This window comes from Pristiophorus japonicus, chromosome 2 (genome assembly GCF_044704955.1).
Source record: "Pristiophorus japonicus isolate sPriJap1 chromosome 2, sPriJap1.hap1, whole genome shotgun sequence".
In the NCBI taxonomy this organism is placed as follows: Eukaryota; Metazoa; Chordata; class Chondrichthyes; family Pristiophoridae; genus Pristiophorus; species Pristiophorus japonicus.
The window spans coordinates 113,712,297-113,723,210 of NC_091978.1; the positions used below are offsets into that span (position 1 = coordinate 113,712,297).

At 38.4% G+C, this 10,914-nt stretch overlaps 1 protein-coding gene across 2 annotated transcripts; it reads left to right on the forward strand.

The window, feature by feature from the left end:
* The first annotated feature begins 1,146 nt into the window (after window positions 1–1,146).
* Window positions 1,147–8,381, forward strand: LOC139231557 (follistatin-A-like). 2 transcript variants are annotated; one of them, XM_070862519.1, is made up of 7 exons: window positions 1,147–1,197; window positions 1,818–2,055; window positions 3,334–3,525; window positions 3,928–4,146; window positions 4,586–4,813; window positions 6,041–6,268; window positions 7,392–8,381. In XM_070862519.1, coding segments are annotated over exons 2-7 (954 nt in total). In that variant the 5' UTR covers window positions 1,147–1,197; window positions 1,818–1,970; the 3' UTR covers window positions 7,394–8,381. The 2 variants fall into 2 exon arrangements, with proteins under 2 accessions (XP_070718620.1, XP_070718619.1); XM_070862518.1 differs by having other exon boundaries at window positions 7,606–8,381.
* The last annotated feature ends 2,533 nt before the right edge of the window (window positions 8,382–10,914 follow it).

A 10,914-nucleotide genomic window follows, 5' to 3' on the forward strand; every position in this document is an offset into this window, starting at 1 on the left:
TACCAACTCAGATCTAGGCCTCTGCAGCCAGCCAGTCTACATTGCCAAAACGTGACACAAAATATTAAAGCTATCTTTTGCTGGTCCAACTGCACCAACAAAAGAAAGGAAGCAGGGAAAATAATTTAGTCGCTTTGGCCAGACAAACTGGAAATTACTAATGTCGGTCAATGTAGCTGCAGTAGCCTTGTTTGAATCGTTAGGGGGCTGCATAAGGTTTTAAAAAAACAAATCAGATCACAATTACCATGTTGTGGATCAACAACCCAGGATGATCCAGATATAGGATCTACATTTTCGCGGCATTGAAATCGAAAATCATTTGCATGGAATTGCCGTTCCTAAAAGGTGATTTTTCCTACTGCGTGGTGGCATGGCATTGCTTTTATTGTGATGTCTATTTTGAACGCTGTTTTGTGTGAAATACTACGATTAGCTTGAAGCAGCCGATCAACTGTCTCTTCTAATATTAGAATGATTGCATTTCTGGCGTTGATTATAAAGAGATCTTAAGAGCCTATTGTAATAAGTCTTTATTAAAAGATTACCACTACATCCTGCAGCTGGTGGAAAACGTCTGTTATCGCTGAGTTATTTCTAGTGAGATCGGTGCACCTATCATAACTAAAAAGTTGCCTGATTATTTCTGGGTATTAAGGGTGATTACGATTTAAGTCGGATCATGCGTTTTATCTTTTCTTGGAGTGAGGTTTTGGACAAAACGTGAAACCGCCAAAATGACAATTGAACAAGGAAGCGTATCTCCTGTGATAGGTGGCGACAGATCGCCTACGTACTTTTACTCCCTGCCAAAAGTGACTTCATTGAGCAACACTAAAATTCGACTTTCGATGTCACAATCTCTTAAATGGAGAATACGAGACCGCCTGCGGCATTTCACAGACATGCGAAGTCTGCTCCAGTAATAGACGTGTAACTTTGGCTGATCTGGATATTAAATCTAACTGCTTTTCTAATACCTAGTGGCTGAATGTGCACACGGTGCCGGTGTCCTTGGTTTTAATTCTGATTGTGCATTGTTTTATTTATTGCAAGGCTCTGTTTGATAAAAATAGTCAAATGGCAATATATTAATAAAAACGGAGAATTCAAACTTTGCTTTGAACACCGGTCCTGTATTTGAACACTGCGGTGTAAAATCTCTCCCATGTGCTGTTCGAGACTGAGCTTAAGGAGGTCAGTTATAACAATAACTTATTTTCTGTATAATCAATTCTCCCAATCATAGGCATTAGAGGAAATGTCAACATTAAAGTATACAAATTAATCTGAGTTTTTGTTGCTTCATGAGTGAAATTGGATTGGATAGCTGGAATACGTTCATTTTACGATGTTTTTATGTTGTTGCATAAGTAGGACAGTTTATATTGGCCCACAGATTATGCCTATCTTAGGATATAAACATTTTTGGAATATAAATTGGTTAGAAATTCAGCAGTTTATGAATATTTGCTGCATTGTAGATATAAAGCTTAAGATGTACAATAGCAAAAGAAAATCCAAGAACAGGCTACATATGCCTAAGAATTGAGTAAGGATACTTTCGTCCATCCCCCGCATTGTTTCTCTATAAACTTGTACAATCTTGTCAATTATAAAGAAATGGGCACCGTGACCTATAACCCAGCGCGGATATTATATACATGTATTTTGTAGTTGCGGTTTTATTGACTGTGATTTTACTGAAACGTTTAGAGAAGGCGGTGAAATGTCACCTGATTAAGTTTCCGTCCACCTTAACTTTTTTGATCACTTCCTCCTCCCCCATCCTGCCAAACACATTACCATGCCATCAGAAGACCGCCCACCAAACAGACCAGCCAAGACCCCTTTCAGCCAAAATATTTAAGAGTGACTGCATTCACAGATTGACGTTCATTCAACACAGCGATCGGACTTGACTGGTGCGTTCAGATCAGTACCCATTTGCGGTGAAACTGAGTGCCACAATGCTAAGGATGCTAAATAACAGAGCTGCGTGTCTCACTATTTCACTTTTTATCTTCCTCACCATTGGAGACCAACGAGTGCAGGGTAAGTTAAAAACAGATTAGGGAAAGGTTGTCTTACGTGTATACATTTGTGGATATAGCTCTCTTAGTTTCATGTTCTGTTTGGTCATGCGCTTCGTGTATTATTTTCTTGGGAGAAGATACTGAAAAGCCCAACGCTGATTTGTAAAGCACAACGCTTTCTATCGTTTGCTTTTAGTTAAACGTTTTCAGGTCAAAATCCGATGTGGCAAATTACATTTCGAACACGTGTTTCTGTACTTTATTCATATTTACTAGAACATCGTCCCGCAGAATTAAGTCGGGGTGCATTTAGCATTACCTGTGTGAGCATTTCATGGACCTAATTACAAAATAAATGAACTACGCTTGGCTCCTGTGAGTCAAGGTTTTGTAAATCTCTATTCAGTTAGTAAAATCAAAGGGGAGTTACATCGAGACAAAATGCCTCATTGATCTTTAATCTCAATCGACGTGTAAATGTCCGATCGAGCTGTTAAGAGGCGAGTCACATCGCTATATCACGCGACTAAAGCAGGATTTAGAAGCTGCTATCATTATTTGATCCAGTGGAAATAATTGCCACGTGTCTTTTCCAATTACCCTGTTTTATGTTGCAAACTTTAAAAAAAGTGTCTTCCATGTAACTGAGCACTCGATATATATAGAGAGACTTGTATCAGGCGGTACCAACTAGCAGTCTAGGCTCTCCAGCAGAGGCAGCAGAGTTCTGGCATTCTGGAACGAGTTAGTACTACAGAAAGATAGCAAATGTTTATATTCCTGAGTGACTATGTGAATAGATAGAAACAAATCAACGGGATAATGGTTTACAGATAATCGCCACTGTAGTGTGTGGTGCTAAATACTGACGCTTGTCAAGCTGTCAACTATACCACATAAGTCTAGCTGAAGAGTAGCTCGCCACGCATCTATTTCCTGCGGATTTGGCACTTCGTTGTTTCGCTGTGTGTGAGTTCTGGTAGGCTGTGCTTTTTTTTCACTGCACGCGTGTACAGTACTTCAAATTGTGTTGTCTTGGGGCAGAGCCAGCTAAAACTTTGCGAATACGATAAATCGTTATTCAAAAATATCAATAGGTTATGGCGTGGCTGTGTACATTTGGACATTTCTGCTTGTTATCTACTGACGAAGGGAAGTGTCGATTATTTCAACTTCACCGGTTTACACAGACTGAGGCAGAATACTTGTAGTAAACACTCTTGTAACGTCAATACAAAGTGCACGTGTTGTGTCTGGCTCCGTGAAACTGACACTGATATGACTGTGTGTGTTGCAGCTGGGAACTGCTGGCTACAGCAAGCCAAGAACGGCAAATGCCAGGTCCTCTATATGACCGGGGTCAGCCGGGAAGAGTGCTGCAAAAGTGGAAGGCTGGGCACTGCATGGACAGAAGATGACGTGCCGTCTAGTACCCTTTTCCGATGGATCATCTTTAACGGTGGAGCCCCTGGTTGCACGCCTTGTAAAGGTACAGATTTCGCTTCGTTTATGTGAATCGAAATCGTTTGCATTCGTATTCTTTAAATCGTGTTTCCTGCAAGATTTATATTTACATATCGCTTGCTAAACCATTCCAATGTGCCCTGACGTTATTACTCGCCAAAATACTAATTTGTGTAAAAAGCTTCAGACAGAATAGCTTGAGTGTCACGATTTTGCGGAGCGGTCTATTAAGATGGCGACTGATTCTGCGCTGTTTTACCAAATCTTTAATTAAACATCTGGAAAAAGCTAATAAAAATGCAAACATCTGTCATTTGGTGATGATGTATTCAGTTCAGTTATCAAGAATGACAATTTATCTTTAAATTTCCAATACTTCATTGAAGCAGTTTCCAGAAAATGGTATGTGGTTTCTTTCTTTTAACAGAAACCTGTGATAACGTCGATTGTGGTCCAGGTAAAAGGTGCAAAATGAACAAAAAGAATAAGCCTCGATGTGTCTGTGCACCCGACTGCTCTAACGTTACTTGGAAGGGCTCCGTTTGTGGGACTGACGGAAAAACATACAAAGACGAGTGCGTCCTGCTGAAGGCGAGATGCAAAGGACATCCCGAACTGGAGGTCCAGTATCAAGGCAAATGCAGAAGTATGTGTGCAACATGTACAAGCTCATAACAAGAACTTTCAAGGGGAGGAGAAGGGAGAGAGGCATTCGCTTAAAGAATGTTTGCATTCCATTCTCCCCCTGTCCGATGTAATAAATTGCTCAACTTAATTCTTTGCAGTGTCTGTTTTTGAATTACTTTTTCATACATATATGATTTAAAATTAAATTGTGTTAAGTGGTTCACGCTTTTTCTGAAATTGGAAAATATAGGGACTGCACTTCTTTACCTGGATTTCTTTATTATTCAAGTTCGTGCCTATTAAATGCGTATTACAAATATAAGATTAATCCGTGTTTATTATAAACACAGTTTGACCCACTAACTTGGGCCTCACAAAGATCAGCCGATCGTATTGCAAACGATTGTTTTTTAACAGGTGCACATCTCACATTTTTTATTGTTGTCTTTATTTTTCAGAAACATGCAGGGATGTCTTATGTCCAGGCAGCACGGTGTGTGTGGTAGATCAGACGAGCAGCGCCTACTGTGTGATGTGTAACCCGAGGATTTGCCCTGAGCCCTCGAGCCCCGAGCAGTATCTGTGCGGCAATGATGGGATCACGTACGCCAGCGCATGCCATATCAGACGGGCCACCTGCTTGATGGGCAGATCCATTGGAGTGGCATACGAAGGCAGATGTATAAGTAGGTACTCAAGACCTCACAAAGTGTAAACTGCATAACATTACGCAGTCACAAAACGAGTACAAATACAATGTGGGAGGAGTTTCTTTTTTGTCAGTATAATTAGGGTGCAATGGATAAATGTCAAAATCAAACCTCACAAAGCACTTTTGAATATTCAAATTTAGCGCTAAACCCACATTGATTTCGCTTCCAGCACCAAGCTGTAGTATGTAGGGCAAAGGTCATCTTTATTAATCAGCGTAATTTGTTCATCGTAACTTTTGAACCTCTTAAAGCTGAGAAATGAAAGTGGCCAATTATGTAAAGATATATTTATTTCCAATCTTCTTATTTTGTGAGTTTGCAAAAGGACGTTGAATTGTACCTAAGATTGCAATTACATGAAACTCAAGGACGGTCAACTTTTAATTTTCACCCGGAGCTACGTTGTTAAAAAAAATACTTTAACACGGAGACGCATCATTCCTTCTATACAATTGTCCTGGGCCATTGTTGGATACTAAAAGAGAAAAGAAAAATTGGGGAACGGAATCTTTTCGACTGAGGTTTTCAAACGTTAAAATGTTATTGAAAGGTACATGACGATATCTTCAACCTTTTCCCAATGCTTCAATACTCAACTATAATATTAGAAATTCGGCCTCAATGTGTGTTGGTGGAGTTTGCATTTGCTCGTGTGGATTACGACCTTCCAATAATCGAAGCAAATGTACAGCACTGAGAATTGGATTATACAATGACGGTAATTTGATTCGTTCATGTTTATTTGGGAAAATACATTTCCAGATTTTAAAAAAATGTTGCATTTTTTAAGTTACATGTAACAAGTTAAACTAATGTTTAATTGCAGATAGTCAAAGATAATGCAGAACACGCACAACAATAATGGACTTTTGGGTGTGTTTCCTGTACTTCTTTAAAAAATATCAATTACAAAGGGAAACATATTAAACATCATATGTGGTGTATTTATCAAGGCCTATGAGCCAAAATGTGATCTATAAATATTGTGAGGGATGACAGGAGCTAACATGGGTTTGAATGTTGATACAAATTGTTACCACTGCCATGTGTAGACAATGATTTGAAGAGTTTCAATTTACCGGAGGAATGAGCTGAACGTTAGCTCCAATAATTTGACAGTATTGTTCAAGACTGAAAGGACAATTCTTAGCAGAGACTGTTGCCTTTTTACAAACGTGTTTTGGTTTTTCTTTTTTTCAGAAGCGAAATCCTGTGACGACATACGGTGTAGTTCTGGAAAGAAGTGTCTTTGGGATAGCCGGCTCGGCAGGGGTCGGTGTGCTGTTTGCAATGTGTGTCAGGGTGGACGCTCAGACGAGCCAGTCTGCGCCACTGATAATGCCACCTACCCTAATGAGTGTGCAATGAAAAGTTCAGCCTGTTCCTCTGGCACCCTCCTGGAGATCAAACATTCAGGATCGTGCAATTGTAAGTAATTTTTAGCCCACAAATAAGATTTGCTGTTTGTGCCATATTTCGCTATAAAGGTTTTACTTTATCAGCCAAGGCGTGAGCTCTCCAATGACAAGGATCTATCAAATCCAATCTTACCATCTATATCTATCAACTGGAGAATATGCATATCTTCCATGCCGCTTTAAGGGGCAATGGAGGATGATTTGCTCTGTGTACTAGGTGTAGCCAGATGATAAACTCGTTCTTTATAAACGTATTTAACATTTTGCCACACATTGATAGATAACAAGAGAAATCTAACCCTCCCCCTAACAGTATCACTAAAGAACTAGTAGTTCTTGCATTAAAGCGGGTTGGGGAATTTGACATAAGGATTTGTGAGGTGTGTGATGATAGCAGTACAGGTATAAAATACCTTCCTCAGTGGAGCAGATAAAGCATATCAACCGGTTCTGATGATCTAAACTCCCCATTCCGGTGGGAGTTATTACCCATCATTACCCACTACACTTCATCGTCCCATACACGCATGATTATTAAATGCTGTCATTGTTGGGTGTAGCAAAACAATTCTGTTTTATAATCATGCTCCTTATAATTATTGTATACTTTTAATTTGCGAGCGCCATGTGCTTGATTCCCCGAGGGATTGTGCTTTATTGAGCATCCAGTGATGTCGGTGTGAAAATGGATTACATAATATTTCATAAGAAATAATTGGGCATCAGTGTGTAACTTCCTATCACTTCAGTCAACATTCGGACATGTTGATTTAAACAATCGCGAGGAATTATGGTTATTTATCTGATTCAATTCTAAATAAGAAATGTTAACGTTAATAAATGGTGAAAGTTTTCTTGAACAACAACACTCTTGAAGAGATTCCTGTTCACTTTGTGAGGAAGAAGATATCGTGAGGGATTAAAATCCGCAATAGTGGTAGATTCGAACATCTATTCCTTTTGAACCTGATGCCGTCTTATCAGTAGCGATCTTCCAAAGGCTTCACTACAGTTGTTTTGGACCTTAAATGTATTAAAATAGTCCTTAGGTTTAATTCAGTAGCGCTGACGAATGCAATGGACGAATACAACGTAAATATTAGAACACAAGAACACTTTTTATGTGATTCCAGGAATCTGCCATAAAGCCTGACCTTTGATTCTTCAGAACTCACTGCAGTAATGGTATTACGTAAAATTACTTCATAATAGCAAATGTCACAAACTTCATTCTTATGCCACATAAAAGACTATTGTGGCTATACAGAGATATTTGAAAACATGCACTGAGGTTCTGCGCTGTTGTGATCCTTATTTATACAACAGCTACCGTATATTCCCCCATAGCCATAACTGAAGAAGACGAAGATGAAGAAGAAGAGCAGGAAAATAACACCTTTCCTAAATCTACGTTTCCGATTTGGTAATTTCCTTCACCTGTTGGAAGAGGAAGGAGTCACTGTACTTATTTGTAAATAAGTGTACTCTTATTTATTTTGAAGAAGTATACATAGTTGAGTTTAGTAGATTTTATTTATACTGTCATGTTTTATAATTTATATATAAAATTGGTTAACTATACCTGTTTTGGAAATATATTCATCAAGAGAGCAGTGTTATCGTTAATTTATTGTGACGTATGATGCTTGTAAAGTATACCTTTTCCTGCAAACTGTAAATTGCATTATGATAGCTGTAAATGTGGCTGGTCGTTTTCCTTTTGTACTATAAATTTTAGTTATATTATCTGCATGTTTTACCTTGTATATTTATTTATTGGAATATGTTACACATTGATGTAAATAAAGCTTCAGATATTGTTTACAGCGTGCCATATAACTGACCAAATGTGCTGTGTTTGGAACTTGCTGTCAACTGGAAATGTTCTGCAGCTGTGTGGTTACAGGATCATTTTCTGGCCGCGTGTAATCTGATTGACTTTAGTGGTTTGTTTCTGTAAAGGTTTTAACATAATGCGAACAGTTCAGGTTTTTCATTTTGCTTTAAAAATTATGTTGCAGATGCAGTTTTATATTTTCGAACATGACAGATTTAAATTCATCTAAATATATAGTTTTGTACTTTTTCTATCATGTAAATGTGCAATGTATATAAAAAGTAATAACGTGGATTTGTAAATAAGTAATGAATAAACAATAAAAAGCCATGAGAATTTTCATTTTACACTGTTTCTCTGTCTGAATTATCCTATCACAAAAAATAAAGACTTCACATGAAAAAAGGAAATACTTGTTTTCTGCAATATTAAGAACCTTCTTCTAATATCTCATTCGCAACTAACATTAAATAGACAATAAGAAACATATGGCTGTGTACTCTACTTTTTGAAACCTGGAGCAAGTGTTTATATTTATCTCCTATTTTAGACAACTTGGGAACTTCAGGATCTTGGAACATTTCAGTTCTCTTTTCAGGAGATTCTTGTCCCACAGCATATACTCACTGGATATACATTGTACGTCAACCCCTCCACTCTAATTGTCAGACTACTTGCCCGACATCCAGTACTTGATAACCAGTATTGGATGAGCTGAAATTTCCTCCAACTAAATATTAGGAAAACTGAAGTCATTGTGTTTGGTCCCCGTCACAAACTCTGTTCCCTAGCCACTGACTCCATTCTTCTCCCTGGCAAATGTCTGAGGCTGAACCAGACTTTTTGCAACCATGGCGTCATATTTGACCCTGAGATGAGATTCTGACCACATATCTGTGCCATCACTAAGACCATCTATTTCCACCTCCAGAACATCACCCGACTTTGTCCCTGCATTAGCTCATCCACTGCTGAAATCCTCATCCATGCCTTTGTTATCTCTAGACTTGACTGTTGGCCAGCTTCCCACATTCTACTCTACATAAACTTGAGGTCATCCAAAACTCTGTTGCCTGTGTCCTTACTCACACCAAGTCCTGTTCACCCATCACCCCTATCTCACTGACTAACATTGACGCCCGGTGAAGCAACAACTTGACTTTAAAATTCTCATCCTTATTTTTAAATCCCTCTATGACCTCGCCCCTCCCTACCTCTGTAATCTCCACAACCCTCCGAGATATCTATATTCCTTTAATTCTGACCTCCCTGATTTCAATCACTCCACCATTGATGGCCGTGCCTTCAGCTGCCAACAACCTAAGCTCTGAAATTTCCTCCCTAAACCTCTCCAGCTCACTACTTCTCTTATTTCCTTTAAGGCACTCCTTAAAACCTACCTCTGACCAAGCTCTTTGTCACCTGCCCATTAGATCTCCCCATGTGGATCAGTATCAAATTTTGTTTTAATATGTTCCTGTGAAGTGCTTTGTGACGTTTTATGATGTTAAAGGCGCTGTATAAATACAAGTTGTTGTTATATAACTAAGTCACATGGTTTGATCTACAACAATCTTTGCAGTTGGTGTATTCAGATCATTCTTATAATTTCCACACATCTCTAAGATACCCATTACTTTGGCTCGAAAGTATTAATAATAAATTCTTAACATGACAAAAGAACAAATAAGAATCAGGGAAAGGTAGCAAAGGTCCCAAATGAATTACTGTGGCATAGCATGGCCTTGGATAATTTACTAACAGTTGATCCCAATCATTTAAAAGTCATGTACAAATGCAAAAGGTTACAAAATGTTATGCGGTCACCAAAAGAAACAGTAAACGTTCTGATTTATTCTGTTATATTTTCTTGAGTTCTCAGGTCATCAAAATTGACAGTCCTACATCGATTTACGCAGAAAATACAGCACAGTAACAGGTTGTTTAGCCCAACTGGTCCATGCCAGTTTTAAGCTCCACACAAGCCTTCTCCCACCCCTCTTCAGCCAACCCTTTCAGCATACCTTCTATTCCTTTCTTCCTCATGTATTTATTTAGTTTCCCCTTAAATTTACCTAATTTAGAAATAGTTTAGTCACTTATGTCCCTTATAATAATTTAAATAGTGTGGCTGCCATTTTTGTAAGATGCATACAGAGCCGATCCCCAGTTGTCCTGGTTAACCCTTGCCACTGGATAAAGGCCTAGCTCTGTTAAGCCCATGTGGTGGCTGGTGTGCAGTGGTCACCACACGTTAAAAAAACCCACGCACAGGCATCTTCCACCCCCTCAATTGGAGTTAAGGACAGGAACATCGGGTCCTTCATTGAAACATCTGTGAACTCATGTGGAAGCAAGTCATCCTCATTCGAGGGACCACCTATGATGATGATGAAGATGCATAAACTGTGTTAACTTCGTTATAAGAACTAAATAAAGGGGTATGTTAGTTATATAAAAAATATAATTACAGAGGAAAGAAAATATACTTTTCTCTTAATATAAGTACATTACTAAAGTGTAAACATTTTACAAGATATTTATCTTCTACTACCAAAGAGACTGTAAAATTCAGTGTATTCTTAAACGTGTGTATGTGCGGCAGAATATATTCAACCAACATTGGACTTAAAACTTAAGAAATTGCTACATAGTTTCATAATGACATTTGTGTACAAAGTGAATGTGATTCCAAGTTTTTAAAATAGGCTAAATATACATATAACAATAACTTTCATTTATATGTCCCAAGGCACTTCAAAGGAGCATTATCAAATAAAATTTGACACAAAGGAGATATTAGGACAAAGCTTGGTCAA